The sequence below is a fragment of the Scyliorhinus canicula genome, chromosome 26 (assembly GCF_902713615.1).
Source record: "Scyliorhinus canicula chromosome 26, sScyCan1.1, whole genome shotgun sequence".
NCBI lineage: Eukaryota > Metazoa > Chordata > Chondrichthyes > Carcharhiniformes > Scyliorhinidae > Scyliorhinus > Scyliorhinus canicula.
In genome coordinates this window covers 20166617-20184658 of record NC_052171.1, presented here as the reverse complement: position 1 = coordinate 20184658, position 18042 = coordinate 20166617, and the positions used below count along the sequence as shown (strand labels likewise).

The 18042-nt window shown below is 51.9% G+C and overlaps 1 protein-coding gene across 1 annotated transcript; it reads left to right on the top strand.

Annotated features, from left to right (window-relative positions):
• The first annotated feature begins 1793 nt into the window (after positions 1-1793).
• On the top strand, positions 1794-16594 carry LOC119957433 (matrix metalloproteinase-21-like). The gene is made up of 7 exons (XM_038785499.1): positions 1794-2082; positions 3102-3798; positions 9754-9893; positions 10471-10612; positions 12433-12690; positions 13964-14136; positions 14963-16594. The coding sequence occupies exons 1-7, from the start codon at positions 1900-1902 to the stop codon at positions 15257-15259; spliced, it is 1890 nt and encodes a 629-aa protein (XP_038641427.1). The 5' UTR covers positions 1794-1899; the 3' UTR covers positions 15260-16594.
• Positions 16595-18042: the final 1448 nt, after the last annotated feature.

The window sequence follows — 18042 nt, the reverse complement described above, 5'->3', positions numbered from 1 at the left end:
ACCCCATCAATCAGAAGAACTCTTTTAGATTTTATTCCCTACTTCAAAGGATCACTCATTTTATTTATTTTTACATTCAGTTTACCCAATTCTTTTCCTTTTCCAATTACGGGGCTGGTTTAGCACAGTGGGCTAAATAGCTGGCTTGTAAAGCAGAACAAGGCCAGCAGCGCGGGTTCGATTCCCGTACCGGCCTCCCCGAACAGGCGTCAGAATGTGGCGACTAGGGGCTTTTCACAGCAACTTCATTTGAAGCCGACTCGTGACAATAAGCGATTTTCATGACCGTGGCCCATCCACCTACCCTGCACATCTTTTTGGGTTGTGGGGGCGAGACCCACGCAGACTCGGGGAGAATGTGCAAACTCTACATGGACAGTGACCCGGGGGCCGGGATTCGAACCCGGGTCCTCGGCGCCGTGAGGAGACAGTGCTAACCACTGCGCCACCGTGCCGGCCCAGGATCACTCACCTGAAGCCACAGAAACACCCTTTTTAACATTATTTCTCCTGATTGCAGCCAGATTCCTTCCCCAGCCCTCCGAGTTGGCTGTACCCCTCTGACTCTGGTCTCAGGCAGATTACCAGTGTTAAGCAACCCACTGTATGTGTCCTAGCCCAGAGCTCTGAATTCCCTCCCGAAATTGGGCGGCACAGTGGTTAGCACTGATGTCTCACGGCTCCAGGGGGCCCAGGGTTCAATTCCGGCCTGGGGTGACTCTTTGTGCGGAGTCTGCACGTTCTCCCCGTCTGTCTGCGCGGGTTTCCTCCGGGTGCTCCGGTTTCCGCTCAGTCCAAAGATGTGAAGTGGATTGGCCGCGCTAAATTTGATCCTTTGTGTCCAAAACGTTATACGAGGTTACAGAGATAGAACATAGAACAGTACAGCACAGAACAGGCCCTTCGGCCCTCGATGTTGTGCCGAGCCATGATCACCCTACTCAAACCCACGTATCCACCCTATACCCGCAACCCAAGAACCCCCCCCCCCCCCCAAACCATACTTTTCAGGACACTACGGGCAATTTAGCATGGCCAATCCACCTAACCCGCACATCTTTGGACTGTGGGAGGAAACCAGAGCACCCGGAGGAAACCCACGCACACAGGGGGAGGACGTGCAGACTCCGCACAGACAGTGACCCAGCCGGGAATCGAACCTGGGACCCTGGAGCTGTGAAGCATTTATGCTAACCACCATGCTACCGTGCTGCCTAAAATGAAATGAAAATCGCTTATTGTCACGAGTAGGCTTCAATGAAGTTACTGTGAAAAACCCCTAGTCGCCACATTCCGGCGCCTGTTCGGGGAGGCTGGTACGGGAATCGAACCGTGCTGCTGGCCTGCTTGGTCTGCTTTAAAAGCCAGCGATTTAGCCTTGTGAGCTAAACCAGCCCCTCTAACAGATGGGGAATCTATGATCCCCTCTCTCCTCCTCGAAAACGCTCCGTAAAATTACTTCTTCGACTCAGCTCTTTGTCCCCTGTTCTCATACCACCTGTCCCGGGCCTCGGCAAGTTTCACAATATAAATGTTTTCTCTTCAACCTTGACTTCTGAATTTGTGGCAAATCCTTTCCCTGCAAAGAGTAAGGTTAAGGACCTTGCAGCAAGATGTCTCGATATTTGGAGTTTAACTATTGAAGCTTATTGATGTCAGGCTCTCCTTCAGCAGTGTTCATTACGCTCCGAAAGCTACACAATGCACAGGCCAATTGCAGCAAAGAAACCTTCAGATTTGAGTGGCCAGCCAGGCGTGACATGTTTCTGTGCTCTGCTGCTGTGAAGGTCAGCTGGCAGGAAAGCATTCTGCTTGCCCCGATGATTCAGGGGTGGAGCTCAGTCAGGGCGTACCGAGATAAAGAGGAGCGAAGAGGTACACTCCCTCTATTCCTGCAGCATGCCATCCGTGTGCCGAGAGACAGCCAGTCCTTCAGCTAGGACCACCCTTGCTGGCTTGCCCATCATCGTCTGGACCCTCTGCACTGCGGCCACAGCAGAGAGGGTCTTTCACTCCCGAGATCGCTCTGATATCAGAGTGGCTCACCAAGCTACCCCCATCAGGGCTCAGCATTCAGCACAGGTAAGACACTGACTCACTATCTATCCCTCCTAAATCCGTACTAAAGCATGCTTCTGGAGGCATTTAAAAATTCATTTTCGGGATGTGGGCTTCGTTGGTAAGACCAGTATTTACAACCCATCCCTAATTGTCTTCTTGAACCGCTGCAGTCCCTGAGGTGTAGGTACACCCACTGTGCTGTTAGGGAGAGAGTTCCAGGATGTTGCCCCAGCGACAGTGAAGGAACGGCCGATATATTTCCCAGTCAGGGTGGTGAGTGACTTGGAGGGGAACCTCCAGGTGGGGGGGTTCCCAGGTATCTGCTGCCCTTGTCCTTCTAGATGGTAGTGGTTGTGGGTTTGGAAGGTGCTGTCTAAGGAACCTTGGTGCGTTGCTGCAGTGCATCTTGTAGATGGTACACACGGCTGTCACTGTGCGTCGGTGGTGGAGGGAGTGAATGTTTGTGGAAGGGGAGCAATCAAGCGGGGCTGCTTTGTCCTGGATGGTGCGTTCTTTGCGACCCATACACGTTGCTCATTATTTCCACTGTCTGCAGGTGCCAGGTTATCAGACTCTCAAGCAGAGAGAATGACAAGGTCTTGAGTTGGACAGCCTTCTCCTTGAAAGGAGTCTGTCTACCATTTAAACCCCAAGAAACCACAACATTTTCATTTAGGTCTGATATTGACAATATCACATTGCTCAGGGCAAGCCAACTTGTGCAGGGTAAGGGATGCTGCACTGAGACCACGGTGCAAATGGCCATCCCCATACATACCTGGCACCATACCCAAGGTCCCAGGGATAAACTATGAGTCACACCCAATGTCTTTGCTCATGCCCTTCATTGGAAAAGATGCAGCAGTTACAGAAGGTGGATCAACACCACCTTCTCAAGGACAATGAAGGATGGTCACTAAAAACTGGCCAAGTCCAATGATGCCCATGTCCCATAAACAGATTAAAGAAAAAAATAAGATAGAAGTTTGCAACAAGCTATCTTTCGATGCTCACCAACGTTCCCTCTGTGTTCCAATCAGAAATTCCTGGCCCGGTATGGATGGACAAAGCCTGTAAATTGGGAAGACACCTCGTACCAAGATGCAGCAACAGCCACTGATGAAGATCCGGCCCCCCCAGACTTGATGAGTCTCATCCATGAAGACTTGCAAGTCTCAAAGCAGATAGATCCTTCAACAAGCCAAGACACGGAAAGTTCAGCTTTTATCCAGGCATTGAAATCATTCCAGGCAACTAACGGGCTGGCAGTGACTGGTTCCCTTGACCCGGCCACGAGGGAGGCAATGAACACCCCCAGATGTGGGGTGCCGGATCAGAAATCCAATCCTCACCTTCAGTCGTCCCACAATGCAACGCTGGCCGCGAACGGCACCGACGGAAAGGCCAACCAGACACACACGGTTGAAGTGAACGCGACGAGAGGCGGTCTTGTGCGCAGGAAGCGATTTTTGCACCACCACCTCTTCCACGGTCGGAGGTCAAGAGGGAGGAGGAGGGAATTTGCAGATGGCAGTATCTCCGGCCTGGCCTTCAGGAAACGCAAACTCAAGTGGCGTTTGCTCAGCGAGGGCTACAGCTCCCAGCTGTCCGTTCCCGAGCAGAGAGACGCAATTCGACTCGCTTTCAGACTTTGGAGTGAGGTCACACCAATAGACTTCGAAGAGGATCGGAGGTCGTCACCCTCAGGCATGGATATCACACTGGCGTTCGGAACAGGTAACAACCTTGTGGTGTTCTTTGTGTTGCTAAATTCTGGATGGCTGGCGTAGTGTTCACAAAGACCACAAAATAGCTTTGAGCTTGAACAAAGCTGTGAATTTATCAACACTACTTAATTGGATTCAACACTTCCTCCCATATAATATACAGTTGCTAATTAACATATAGTCTACACTCATCTACTATTAATCTCTATATTATATTAACTATGATCTGCTCTCACTCACACTATCTTTCCTTCAGTCTGTACTCCAGCTATCTCCTTCACTGCTCTCTCCCCCCCCCCCCCCCCCCCACAAGGCTCAGCTTCAATGTCTTATATACTTGTAACTCTAGCTCCCTCTAGTGGTTGATCTAGACATTTCATTAACCCTTTGCAGTTCTTACATTAATATTTTTTTAAAATATAAATTTCAAGTACCCAATTACTTTTTTCCAATTAAGGGACAATTTAGCATGGCAAATCCACCAAGCCTGCACATCTTTGGGTTGTGGGGAGTGAGGCCCACGCAGTAACGGGGAGGATGTGAAAACTGCACATGGACGTGACCCGGGGCCGGGATCGAACCTGGGACCTCGGCGCCCTGAGGCAGCAGTGCTAACCACTGCGCCAGCGTGCTGCCCTCAGTTCTTACATTTATGATAATGTCACAAACGTGGCCAGCAATAAAGACCAAGACTACGATGTAAATGCCCAGTGGTTCTGGCAGTGCCCGTGGAGAGAGAGAGGGTTAACGTTTCAGGTCAACGACCTTTTCTCAGAGCTGGGGGGGGGAAAAGAAATCAGAAATGTAACTTGGTTTCGAGCAAGTGAAAGTGAGGAGGGAGGGATGGAGAATGAAACGGAAGGTCTGTAAAGGGCAGAGGACAGAAGGTTAAATGTGAAAATCATTCATGATGCAAGACCACAGGAATGGTGATGGCAGCACGGTAGCATAGTGGTTGGCACAGTGGCTTCAGCAGCTCCAGGGTCCCAGGTTTGATTCCCAGCTTGGGTCACTGTGCGGAGTCTGCACGTTCTTCCCGTGTGTGCGTGGGTTTCCTCCGGGTGCTCTGGTTTCCTCCCACAGTCCAAAGACGTGCGGGTTAGCTGGATTGGCCATGCTAAATTGCCCTTAGTGTTCAGAAAAGGTCAGGTGGGGTTACGGGGATAGGGTGGAGGTATGGGTTTAGGTAGGGTGCTCTTTCCAAGGGCCGGTGCAGACTGGATGGGCTGAATGGCCTCCTTCTGCACTGTAATTTCTATGAAATATGTGTCTGGATGAGATGTTCAGGACAGGATAGCTACCTCCTGCAACAGAAAAACAGGAGGAATGTCCAAACTTGACAAGGTAAAGGAACACATGGCAGCAGAGAACAATGTCTGGAATTGTTGACTCTGAAAGGTTGTGAAATCCTTTCTCCCCTTTCACTTGCTCAAAGTCTGACATTTCTAATCGTTTCCACTTCAGGTGGAAGATCACCAACCGGAAATGTTTCTCCACCTTCACCGATGTTGTCCGCAACGTTGTCTTTTTGTTTCCGATTTCTGGCGGAGTTTTGAAGTGGCCAGGTTGTCTCTGATGCAGCACTCACGCCCAGTGATCACCGGTGTCAGCAGCAACACTTAGCACGAACACGCAGGCAAGCAGTAGTGTCGCAAGAGCTGAATCATAGAATCTCCACTGTGCAGAAGGAGGCCATTCAGCCCATCCAGTCTGCACCAACCCTCTGAAAGAGCACTCTATCTGGGCACACACCCCTGCCCTATCCCCGTAACCCCACCTAACCCGCACATCTTTGGACTGTGGGAGGAAACCGGAGCACCCGGAGGAAACCCACGCACACACGGGGAGAACGTGCAGACTCCGCACAGTGACCCGAGGTTGGACTCGAACCCGGGTCCCTGAAGCTGTGAGGCAGCAGTGCTGCGTGCTCTCACAACAGGCTGAAGGTTCCTGTGTCTCCTCAACACCAGCCTGAATGTACCGCTTCCAAACTCAACGTCAGTGATCATTCCTGTGACCACTGCCGATGTCCCTTTTCCTGACTCAGTTTTGATGACGTGCTGATCTTTGTGTGGACTCAGCACATTCACACACACCATAGTGGACGGCCTTTTACATTTGGGTAGATGGAAACTGTCCTAAACTATTTCATCCAGACTGTGAAACAATAAAGGCTCTGGGGACGGCAAGGAGACTTTTAAACATGGGGAGAGCAATGAGGGTCACATTGCGGCTTCCCCAGTCGGTGCTCAGGGGAGTGAGGTTGCTTTTGGGACTGAGACACTTGGGGTTGCTTTTACCATTTTGAACGTGAAATCCAAGGCCCACATATCAGTGTAATTCAGCAATGAGAGAGTGTAACAAGTACCCCAGGGGGTGAGGGAGTGTAACAACTGTCCCAGGGAGGGAGGGAGAGTACCGACTGCCCCAGGGAAGGAGGGAGAGTAACAACTGCCCCAGGGAGGGAGAGGGAGAGTAACAACTGCCCCAGGGAGGGAGGGAGAGTAACAACTGCCCCAGGGAGGGAGGGAGAGTAACAACTGCCCCAGGGAAGGAGGGAGGGAGAGTAACAACTGCCCCAGGGAAGGAGGGAGTGTAACAACTGCCCCAGGGGGTGAGGGAGAGTAACAACTGCCCCAGGGAGGGAGGGAGGGAGTGTAACAACTGCCCCTGGGGGTGAGGGAGAGTAACAACTGCCCCAGGGAGGGAGGGAGGGAGTGTAACAACTGCCCCAGAGAGGGAGGGAGAGTAACAACTACCCCAGGGAGGGAGGGAGAGTAACAACTGCCCCAGGGAGGGAGAGGGTGAGTAACAACTGCCCCAGGGAGGGAGGGAGAGTAACAACTGCCCCAGGGAGGGAGGGAGAGTAACAACTGCCCCAGGGAGGGAGGGAGAGTAACAACTGCCCCAGAGGGTGAGGGAGAGTAACAACTGCCCCAGGGAGGGAGGGAGAGAGAGTAACAACTGCCCCAGGGAGGGGGAGGGAGAGTAACAACTACCCCAGGGAGGGAGGGAGTGTAACAACTGCCCCAGGGAGGGAGGGAGAGTAACAACTGTCCCAGGGAGGGAGGGAGAGTAACAACTGCCCCAGGGAGGGAGGGAGTGTAACAACTACCCCAGGGAGGGAGGGAGAGTAACAACTACCCCAGGGAGGGAGAGGGAGAGTAACAACTACCCCAGGGAGGGAGGGAGATTAACAACTACCCCAGGGGGTGAGGGAGAGTAACAACTGCCCCAGGGAGGGAGGGAGAGTAACAACTGCCCCTGGGGGTGAGGGAGAGTAACAACTGCCCCAGGGAGGGAGGGAGAGAGAGTAACAACTGCCCCAGGGAGGGAGGGAGAGTAACAACTACCCCAGGGAGGGAGGGAGGGAGAGTAACAACTGCCCCAGGGAGGGAGGGAGAGTAACAACTACCCCAGGGAGGGAGGGAGAGTAACAACTGCCCCAGGGAGGGAGGGAGTGTAACAACTACCCCAGGGAGGGAGGGAGAGTAACAACTACCCCAGGGAGGGAGAGGGAGAGTAACAACTGCCCCAGGGAGGGAGGGAGGGAGAGTAACAACTGCCCCAGGGAGGGAGGGAGAGTAAGAACTGCCCCAGGGAGGGAGGGAGAGTAACAACTACCCCAGGGAGGGAGGGAGAGTAACAACTACCCCAGGGGGTGAGGGAGAGTAACAACTACCCCAGGGAGGGAGAGGGAGAGTAACAACTGCCCCAGGGAGGGAGGGAGGGAGAGTAACAACTGCCCCAGGGAGGGAGGGAGTGTAACAACTACACCAGGGAGGGAGGGAGAGTAACAACTGCCCCAGGGGGTGAGGGAGTGTAACAACTGCCCCAGGGAGGGAGGGTGAGAAACAACTGCCCCAGGGAGGGAGGGAGAGTAAGAACTGCCCCAGGGGGTGAGGGAGAGTAACAACTACCCCAGGGGGTGAGGGAGAGTAACAACTGCCCCAGGGAGGGAGGGAGAGTAACAACTGTCCCAGGGAGGGAGGGAGAGTAACAACTACCCCAGGGAGGGAGGGAGAGTAACAACTGCCCCAGGGAGGGAGGGAGAGTAACAACTACCCCAGGGAGGGAGGGAGATTAACAACTACCCCAGGGGGTGAGGGAGAGTAACAACTGCCCCAGGGAGGGAGGGAGAGTAACAACTGCCCCTGGGGGTGAGGGAGAGTAACAACTGCCCCAGGGAGGGAGGGAGAGAGAGTAACAACTGCCCCAGGGAGGGAGGGAGAGCAACAACTACCCCAGGGAGGGAGGGAGGGAGAGTAACAACTACCCCAGGGAGGGAGGGATAGTAACAACTGCCCCAGGGAGGGAGGGAGTGTAACAACTACCCCAGGGAGGGAGGGAGAGTAACAACTACCCCAGGGAGGGAGAGGGAGAGTAACAACTGCCCCAGGGAGGGAGGGAGAGTAAGAACTGCCCCAGGGAGGGAGGGAGAGTAACAACTACCCCAGGGAGGGAGGGAGAGTAACAACTACCCCAGGGGGTGAGGGAGAGTAACAACTGCCCCAGGGAGGGAGGGAGAGTAACAACTGTCCCAGGGAGGGAGGGAGAGTAACAACTACCCCAGGGAGGGAGGGAGAGTAACAACTGCCCCAGGGAGGGAGGGAGAGTAACAACTACCCCAGGGAGGGAGGGAGATTAACAACTACCCCAGGGGGTGAGGGAGAGTAACAACTGCCCCAGGGAGGGAGGGAGAGTAACAACTGCCCCTGGGGGTGAGGGAGAGTAACAACTGCCCCAGGGAGGGAGGGAGAGAGAGTAACAACTGCCCCAGGGAGGGAGGGAGAGTAACAACTACCCCAGGGAGGGAGGGAGAGTAACAACTACCCCAGGGGGTGAGGGAGAGTAACAACTGCCCCAGGGAGGGAGGGAGAGTAACAACTGTCCCAGGGAGGGAGGGAGAGTAACAACTTCCCCAGGGAGGGAGGGAGAGTAACAACTACCCCAGGGAGGGAGGGAGAGTAACAACTGCCCCAGGGAGGGAGGGAGAGTAACAACTGCCCCTGGGGGTGAGGGAGAGTAACAACTGCCCCAGGGAGGGAGGGAGAGAGAGTAACAACTGCCCCAGGGAGGGAGGGAGAGCAACAACTACCCCAGGGAGGGAGGGAGGGAGAGTAACAACTGCCCCAGGGAGGGAGGGATAGTAACAACTGCCCCAGGGAGGGAGGGAGTGTAACAACTACCCCAGGGAGGGAGGGAGAGTAACAACTACCCCAGGGAGGGAGAGGGAGAGTAACAACTGCCCCAGGGAGGGAGGGAGAGTAACAACTGCCCCAGGGAGGGAGGGAGAGTAAGAACTGCCCCAGGGAGGGAGGGAGAGTAACAACTGCCCCAGGGAGGGAGGGAGAGTAAGAACTACCCCAGGGAGGGAGGGAGAGTAACAACTACCCCAGGGGGTGAGGGAGAGTAACAACTACCCCAGGGGGTGAGGGAGAGTAACAACTACCCCAGGGAGGGAGGGAGAGTAACAACTACCCCAGGGGGTGAGGGAGAGTAACAACTACCCCAGGGAGGGAGGGAGAGTAACAACTGTCCCAGGGAGGGAGGGAGAGTAACAATACCCCAGGGAGGGAGGGAGAGTAACAATACCCCAGGGAGGGAGGGAGAGTAACAACTACCCCAGGGAGGGAGGGAGTGTAACAACTACCCCAGGGAGGGAGGGAGTGTCCTCACCCTGGGGATAACACCTTTCAGAAGACAGACAAGGCAGAGGGGGTCCTATGTTTCTGTTGGGCTGGGTCTCAAAGACCCCACGGTCGCTGTTTTGACCTTTATTGAAATTGGCCATTCCAGTCAATGTGACAATTCTGCGATGTGTGATCACTGCGACCCTCCCCCACCGTGTCCAAAACGTCCCACTGACCAATTCATGGCGACCCCGGGACCGGGTTCCACCACAAGAATGAATTTTAATAAAACAACTTGAGCAAGCTGACCACCGCCTTCACTTCTTCCCCAGGGCGTCACTTAGGCTGTCCACAGACGTTCGATGGAGCTGGACAGGAAGTGGCACACTCCTGGCAGAGTGGAACCATTCACTTTGATGACGACGAACATTTCACAGCACCCAACAGTAACCAGGGAATAAGCCTACTGAGGGTAAGCAATTGATCACGGCCAGTCCGCCTAACCTGCACATCTTTGGGCTGTGGGAGGAAACCGGAGCACCCGGAGGAAACCCACGCAGACACGGGGAGAACGTGCAGACTCCGCACAGACGAGACGAATTGAACCCGGGTCCGCGGTGCCGTGAGGCAGCAGTGCTTCACCACCGAGCCACTGTGCTGCCCCCTCTGTCCATCGAGTCTCCTTTATCAATTTTGTTAGTTGCATCCTCTAAAAGAACTCCAACATTATTCGGCCAATATGATTTCCCATTTGTAAATCCATGCTGACTGTGCCAATGTTACAATGATTACCCAAGTGTCCATTTATCGCACCCTTGCGAATAGATTTGAGCATTTTCCATATTACCGATGGAAGGCTAACAGGTCTGTAGATCCCGGTCTTCTCTCTCCCTCCTACCTTAAATAGTGAGGTCTCACTTGCCACCTTCCAAGCTTCAGGAACCATTCCAGAATTTGCCGGATTCTGGAAGTCGATCACCAATGCCGAGCTCTTATTCCCGGGCGTTACATGGACTGACCATGGCTGTGCATTTTTCCCTCCTTTTTAGGTGGCCGTGCACGAGGTAGGGCACGTCCTGGGCTTGCCCCATATATACGGCAGAGGGTCAATAATGCAGCCCAACTACAGTGCAGCGGGCCGAGGAACAGAGCTGGTCAGGACTGATCGCAAAGCTATTCAGCAGCTGTACGGTAAGCACCTATGGTTCGCACAGTTTGAAGGCTGCCCAAAGTTGGGACACTTGCTTCTGACTTGTTGCCTTCTGTGATGTTAATTCATTCCCAGTTTTCCAGCACGGCTGACAGGACCGGTTCATTGCCCAGCGTGGGTATTCCTTCCCCCCCCCCCCCCAGGAGTATGGCCTGGGGATCTGCCATGCTCCCAGATTTGCTCTTTGCCAGCAACACTCCGCAGTGGGAGCTCCAAATCATGTCACTGCCACAATAACCCGCCAGCAACAATATCTGCCGAGCCTCGGCACAATATAGACCCGGAGACAAATGTTATGGCCCAGGGTTTCGAGAACACCAAAGTAGATCATGGAGTTCACTTGACCCACAACTTTTCATAGATTTTGGTTATGAGGAGCACACTTTACAAGTAATAATAAAAATAACAATGACAATAATAATTGCTTATTGTCACAAGTAGGCTTCAATGAAGTTATTGTGAAAAGCCCCTAGTCGCCACATTCTGATGCCTGTTCGGGGAGGCTGGTACGGGAATTGAACCCGCGCTGCTGCCTTGTTCTGCCACACAAGCCAGCTGTTTAGCCTACTGTGCTAAACCAGCCCCATGTGTTATGCAACAGAGATCTTTAGTATTTTTAAACAAAACAATTTTTATTCGATGAATCCAGTTAACTTTTTAAACACACAGTAAACATCTTGTTTACAACTACCAACACTGATTCTCCCCCCAAAAATACAGTACTCTATAGGTAACCCTGAGTAACTCCCCCCAAAAATACAGTACTCTATAGGTAACCCTGAGTAACTCCCCCCAAAAATACAGTACTCTATAGGTAACCCTGAGTAACTTTCCAAACAACACCCATAAGCCAAACACCTTTTTTTCTCCTACAAAAACAGTAGGTTTGCATTCCTTATTGAAACAGGTATTACTTTGAAATTATCAAGTGATCTGGAGACATTCTTTAGCATGTAGAGAGAGAGACCAAATTACACCTCCTTGGTTTGAATGCAGCTCCCCAACTGAAACTCGGAGCCCAAAACAGCTTCCAGCTCAAAACGCAAGTAAAAAGCAGAGCCAGAGCCCAACCCCACCCACACACTGACATCACTGCAGCCACTTGAGAAGACAAACATTTCTTAAAGTGACATTCCCATGACACAAAATGTATTTGAAACGGGCAAGTTTGTTGAATGTGTTTTGCTGGAAGGGGTGGGGATAAATGAGGAGGTATGGGTGACATCACTGTGGGAGGAAGGTTCCCAAAAGTAGCCTCAAGTGTACACCTATAGAAGTTAGAGATTGAAACCCAGATTTTCCGTGTGAAATTAAACTCTGGGCCTGGTCATTGAAAAAAAAACTAAGACCTCTTGCCTCTTCTGCGGTGTCTGCCCTCAAAGGGCAGCACGGTAGCATTGTGGATAGCACAATTGCTTCACAGCTCCAGGGTCTCAGGTTCGATTCCGGCTTGGGTCACTGTCTGTGCTGAGTCTGCACATCCTCCCCGTGTGTGTGCGTGGGTTTCCTCCGGGTGCTCCGGTTTCCTCCCACAGTCCAAAGATGTGCAGGTTAGGGTGGATTGGCCATGATAAATTGCCCTTAGTGTCCAAAATTGCCCTTAGTGTTGGGTGGGGTTGCTGGGTTATTGGGATAGGGTGGAGGTGTTGACCTTAGGTAGGGTGCTCTTGTCAAGAGCCGGTGCAGACTCGATGGGCCGAATGGCCTCCTTCTGCACTGTAAATTCTATGATAATCTATGAAAGAACTTGTGTTTGCCTTCATCGATTCCCGTTTTGACCTCTTCCTCTCTTCCTGGGCAGGGGTCTGCGAGGGCCCATTTGACACGGTCTTCGATTGGGTGCGACGAGAGCGGGGTCCGGACGGCAGGCTGGTCATGGGTTTCAACACTTACTTCTTCCGAGACAGCTGGTACTGGATGTATGAGAACCGTAACAACCGCACCCGTTACGGGGACCCCCTGGCGATCTGCAGCGGCTGGCGCGGTATACCCACGGCAGGAATCGACGCCTTTGTCCACGTCTGCACCTGGTCCAGAGACACCGCTTACTTCTTCAAAGGTAGCAGACTGGGGGGGGGGGGAGATGATTATTATAATTAATCCAGCAACATTTTAATAAATTGCTTGATGTGTTTAAGAGCATTACTATTGGTGAAAATTTGATTGCCAGAATATATAGAAGCACTTTTGAGGAGTGTGACCCTGCCAACCTGGTGTAACCTGACTGGGAATGACTGAGAACCATCTCCAATAATCGGCAGGACTCTCAGCCGGCCGTCAGGGAACGGTGACAACACGGGCGGTCATTGGGCCCAGTCCTGTCTGTGCCAGCTCTCCGAATGGGCAGCTCACCCAGGGTCATCCCCCTGCTACCTCCCTCTAACCCTGCACATCAACCCCCTTCCAGGCCACAGAGCAATCCCCCTGCTGAACACCTCCTTCAATCCCGTCTCCCATCGCAATCTCAGCCACAGACCAATGTGCTGAACCTCGCTATGGGGATGGATTTTCAATATTGGGCCAGTTTTGTTGGGCATAGATTTTTTTTTTACAATACGTGTAACATTATTGACTGTTAAAATCCTCTGATCTTCGCTGTTCCACCAACGTGGGGTGATTTAGGGTGGATGGGAGCAACAGAAGGGAGCAAGAGTCTCCATCAAACATCAACAGGGAGGGGGGGGGGCACCATTGGTGGGAAGGGTTGGAAGATCTCAACCTTGACCTCTGCCTTGCTCATCCAGTCGCATCACTACAAGGTGGCGACACCTGGGATATGAACGGACAAGTTCCCTTCACAAACACCACACTGCCCAGCGATCAAACAATGCATCAAAGTTCAAGGATTAAGCTTGGGATTCACAGTGTCTGACTCGGACCCTGGACGTTGACTTTGTGATCCAACATCCTTGCTTTTGAACAGAACGCCCCTCTTTCACATCATTAATAATGAGGGAACATCCAGTGCTGAGTCCTGACAGCCAGGCCTAGGGCAGGGAAAGGTGAGCAGAATCTGAAACGATAGCGGAGTGCGGAGAGATGAGTTCCGTTGCCCACAATCTGTGGGGACATTGGGAGGGACAGACTCCCTATTTCCAGAGGTTAAGACAACACTGACAGCACCTTTTCCATAACCTCCCCAAGTTCAGGAACTCTGTCTTCACATGCACCGACACAAGATGACAGAGCGAATCGGAACAACAAATGCTGACATTGCCTGGTCAAAGCACAAAGTGATGAGCAGCAGTATTTTTTGTGCACAGGAGGTATCTACTGAAGATATTTTAAATGTCTCTGGGTAAGGGATTAATGCTGTTCCCTCTGCCTGACAGGAACTCAGTACTGGAGATATGACAGTGTCAATGATCGTGCATACACAGAGGATCCACGTGGTGTCAGATACCCCAAGCTCATCTCCAGTGGGTTCCCGGGGATGTCTGGCCCTATCGATGCTGCCTTCTTTGACAGACGGGACCAGTGTATCTACTTCTTCCAGGAAGGCACGGTGAGTCTGCATTTTCCTGTCCATGTGTGGCCCTCACTCGGTTTCTTCATATCAGCCACCACAACGCCCCCCCCCCGCACCCCCTACACCGCGCCAGTCCCAGGGCAGAGCCTTGGCCAAACTGGCCGTCATGGGTGGACATGCGTGTGTGTGTGTCACACCGGTTAATGGCTTGGTTAGGGGGTGGAGGGGACAGAGACATTGCGACAGGCAGTTGGTGTGTTCCAAACCAGGCTGGGCCATGCAGGATTACCCCCAATCATCCAACTGCAGCATTCCACGCCCCAATGGACTGGGAATGTGTCGGTCGGGAGCAATGGAAACAAGGCCAGACCTGACCCCCCTTCACAATCCGGACGACATGCTCCACGCCCCCACAGCTGCACCATGGCAACAGGCCAAATGCAGCAGACCCAACTCCTGCAATGTGTCAGGTTGTCTTTGCACTCCGCTCCTCAATGGCAACCAGTTGGAATCTGCAGAGGAGGGCGGTGTGTGGGTGCTGGGTCATCCACAGAACCATTGAAGGATGGTCGGTGGTCAATGATCCAAGCACCGGACATGACCAGTTCTGAAACTGACGAAGCCAACATGGTGACGCCAAAGATGGTTTCTGATTAAATAATTAAAATAAATTGATTGAAGTTTCACATACTGTCCATGGCTACTCAAAAACAATAAAGGGCTTGATTAATTAAAGCAATGGCACCGAGAAATTCATTTATCTGACTGCTGTTGATGAATGTGGCCTGATCATTCGCTTCCAGCCTGACTATGTCCATCACACAACTCTTTCCAATCACGGTTAAACTTTGGCCCTTGACAGGTGACAGCATTTAACGTCAACGCCAACACGAGGATGCCTGGATATCCCAAGAGGATTGTCACTGTCTTCCCACCTCTGATCCCAGGTGACCATCCAATCAGCAACCTGGATGCGGTCTACTACTCCTATACCCACAGAAGCACCTTCTTCGTCAAAGGGCTCTACTACTGGAGGGTGGTCAACCAGCGTGACAGGGTGACCAACCCTGGTGTGCCCCACAATGCCCTGCAACCCAAACGCAAGGTCAGCGAGCACTGGCTGGACATTTGCAACGTCCACCTTTCCACCATGACCTGAGGTCAAAGAATCTAACACTTCCAGATGTTCCAGAAGGCAAAGCTAGAGGAGGTCTGATTGGGTGAGGAGGGACAGCTGATTCAGATCAAGCACCAGGCTCGGGCCTCTGGTCTATTCACTCCCCAGGGGCCTAACAGAGCAGGGAGGGGGTCACCCTCAGCTCCCCAACATCTGGAACTGTGATTCAAGTCTTTATCTAAATGTACAGTACCTCAGGGTGTTTTTTTTGGAAGAAGAGGACCGTGTTCGCCAGAGATGCGACTTCTAAACTTTGCAACAACATTTTATCTGATGTATCTTCACCGCTCATCTCCCCAAGCACTGTTTTAATTGTATATTTGTGAGTTTGAGGAGTTGAGGGCAGTTTCTCTGCTGGGAGTGAAGTGTTGAATTCATTGTGTAACCGTTAACTGACGACATATTTAGCCTCCATAAATATTCTGTTTTCAATCATTTTGATCAGATGATTTTTCAATATATTAGTGAGGAGATTCTCAATTTACAACAGCATAATTGACAATTTATATCTCGTTTCCCTCATCCATTCACGCTGCAACCGTGGACGGTGTACAAGTGATAAGAGATCTCGGTTAGACGCGATCTCGCCACGCAGAGAGATCCTGATAGCATGCCCAACACCCGCCCGGCGATCGCTTGCCCCATCCCCCCAAATCCTGGCCAAAGTCCCTCCATCAAACAACCAGATCGTCAAAACCAACGCTCGGATTGCTCACTCGTTTGCTGACTGTGGGATCTTGCTGTGCCCAGCCTGGCTGTTGCTTTGCCCGCCTCACAGTGACAGCACAGTGAAAGGTCTCCACTCGTGGCACCAAATTTCAGCTGGTCCCAAGGAAGTGAGCCGCACCTGAGGAAGGAGCAGTGCTCCGAAAGCTAGTGATTTGAAACAATCCTGTTGGACTTTAACCTGGTGTTGTGAGACTTCTTACTGTGCTCACCCCAGTCCAACGCCGGCATCTCCACATCTTGCATCAGATAAAGAGACATGTTTCCAATTCTGCTTTGACCACAAGATCATTTTGACTTTGCATGACAGGAGGAAAGGTGTTGGCGTTTCTTGTCACAGAAAGATGCCCACACACTCTTGCATCCCAAAATTTGAACAGAACCCATGGAAATACGGGATGTTACCTATTGCTCTCCCCCTCACCTGCCCTCTTGCCCCCCCCCCCCCCCGTTTTTTCCTTCCCAAACAGATATCCCATTCCATTTTGAGGGCTCCTATTCAATCTGCACCCTCTAACTACTCTTGCAGGTCCCAACACTCCCTGCGCACAAGAATTTCCGATGAATCTCGTCTGGTTTGAGGAGAGCCTTCCTCAACGATTGAAAATGCTCAGCCCCTGTTTGAGGGGGCGGGAGGGGGGGGGGGGGGGGGGTTGCTGCAACCTGGAGCCGAGGGCATTGAAATATTGCCGAGTGAGAGGTTGGTATTTAGAATGCTGCAATTATTAGGGTGACTGCGACAATTGATCATGTTGCATTATTTTGAGAGAGAACAGTACTTGCCCCTTCGGGAGTTGAAGACATTCTCAAATTGCTGTTCCTCCCGGTTTTATTTTTCATCCTCTATTTGTACGTTCCTCCGCTGTTTGTTTGGTGATAACGCTGCATTTGAGAGATGGGGGAATTGTGTGTTGACCTCAGTCCTTTCGAACACTTGCAGACTTTCCTGGGAGTGGGAAGCTTTCCAAAGCAATCTTCTGCTAATCTGACCTTGTGTGAGAATTGATTTCTTTTTTAAAAACTGCATGATCTGAGGAAGGAACCTGCCAGCCATGTACCCATTCTGACAACTTGCTTGTGTTTTTTGTTTAATCAAACCTGTTTCACTGCTGAGAAATAAAGTGAGAGTAAATCTCTCTGCCCAGCCTCCTTGATGACAAAGTGTCTCAACCTGGATTGTGTCCAGATGCAGTGTGAGAATCTGCACTGCCACTCTCAGCCCAAGGACAAGGTGAAAGCCTCATGCTTTTGTATCAGGAACAGGGCAGTAAGGAAGCTCACATCGGATTGATCGCCACAGCAACGTTGTGTGAGCTCCCTGCCTGTGATTAGACTGCAGACCCACATTGCACACACACACACACACACACACACACACACACACACAGTGAGACTGAAGATATGCTTTCAAATCAGATCATTGAATCAGCAGTCCCAAGTCAGCACAGCCAGGAGAACATTCTGCAGCAATCGATCAGATTAGACACAGAAAACCACAGACAAAGATATCAGAGCGGGTCATGGGCTTGGCGAATAATTGAACCTCCTCCTTCACATCCTGACCATCTTCCAGCAGTCTCTGCATCTATATCCCCCACCGTCAGCAGATAGTCTCGTGTAGAAGGTGAGCCATCAGCATTTTACTAGGGCAGGTCAAGGTCAGGCAATTTCCTTTCCATGGTAATCCGGTATTCTTTTTGAAAAAAAAAGAGGAAATATTATTAATTATGAAACTGCTCAAGCGAGTCAGAAAGCCTATGTAACTCTAGCCTCACGTGTTGCGAGTCAGCTCAAGATATGTAATCCAACCTCCTCCATCACAAAATGGAATTGGAGCATTAGTGAGATATGTACAGGCAGAGAGGGGGCAGGGGGAGGCGGGGAGGCGGGGGGGGGGGGGGGGGGGGGGGGGGGCGCTGAAATTAGGTCACCTTCTGTACGGCGAACTCCACCAGCCCCCACCACAGACTCGATGACTGTCAATTCTCCAAAGATCTCAGCCTCTGGTCTCCAACACCCAATCTACTCCACGTTTCAGA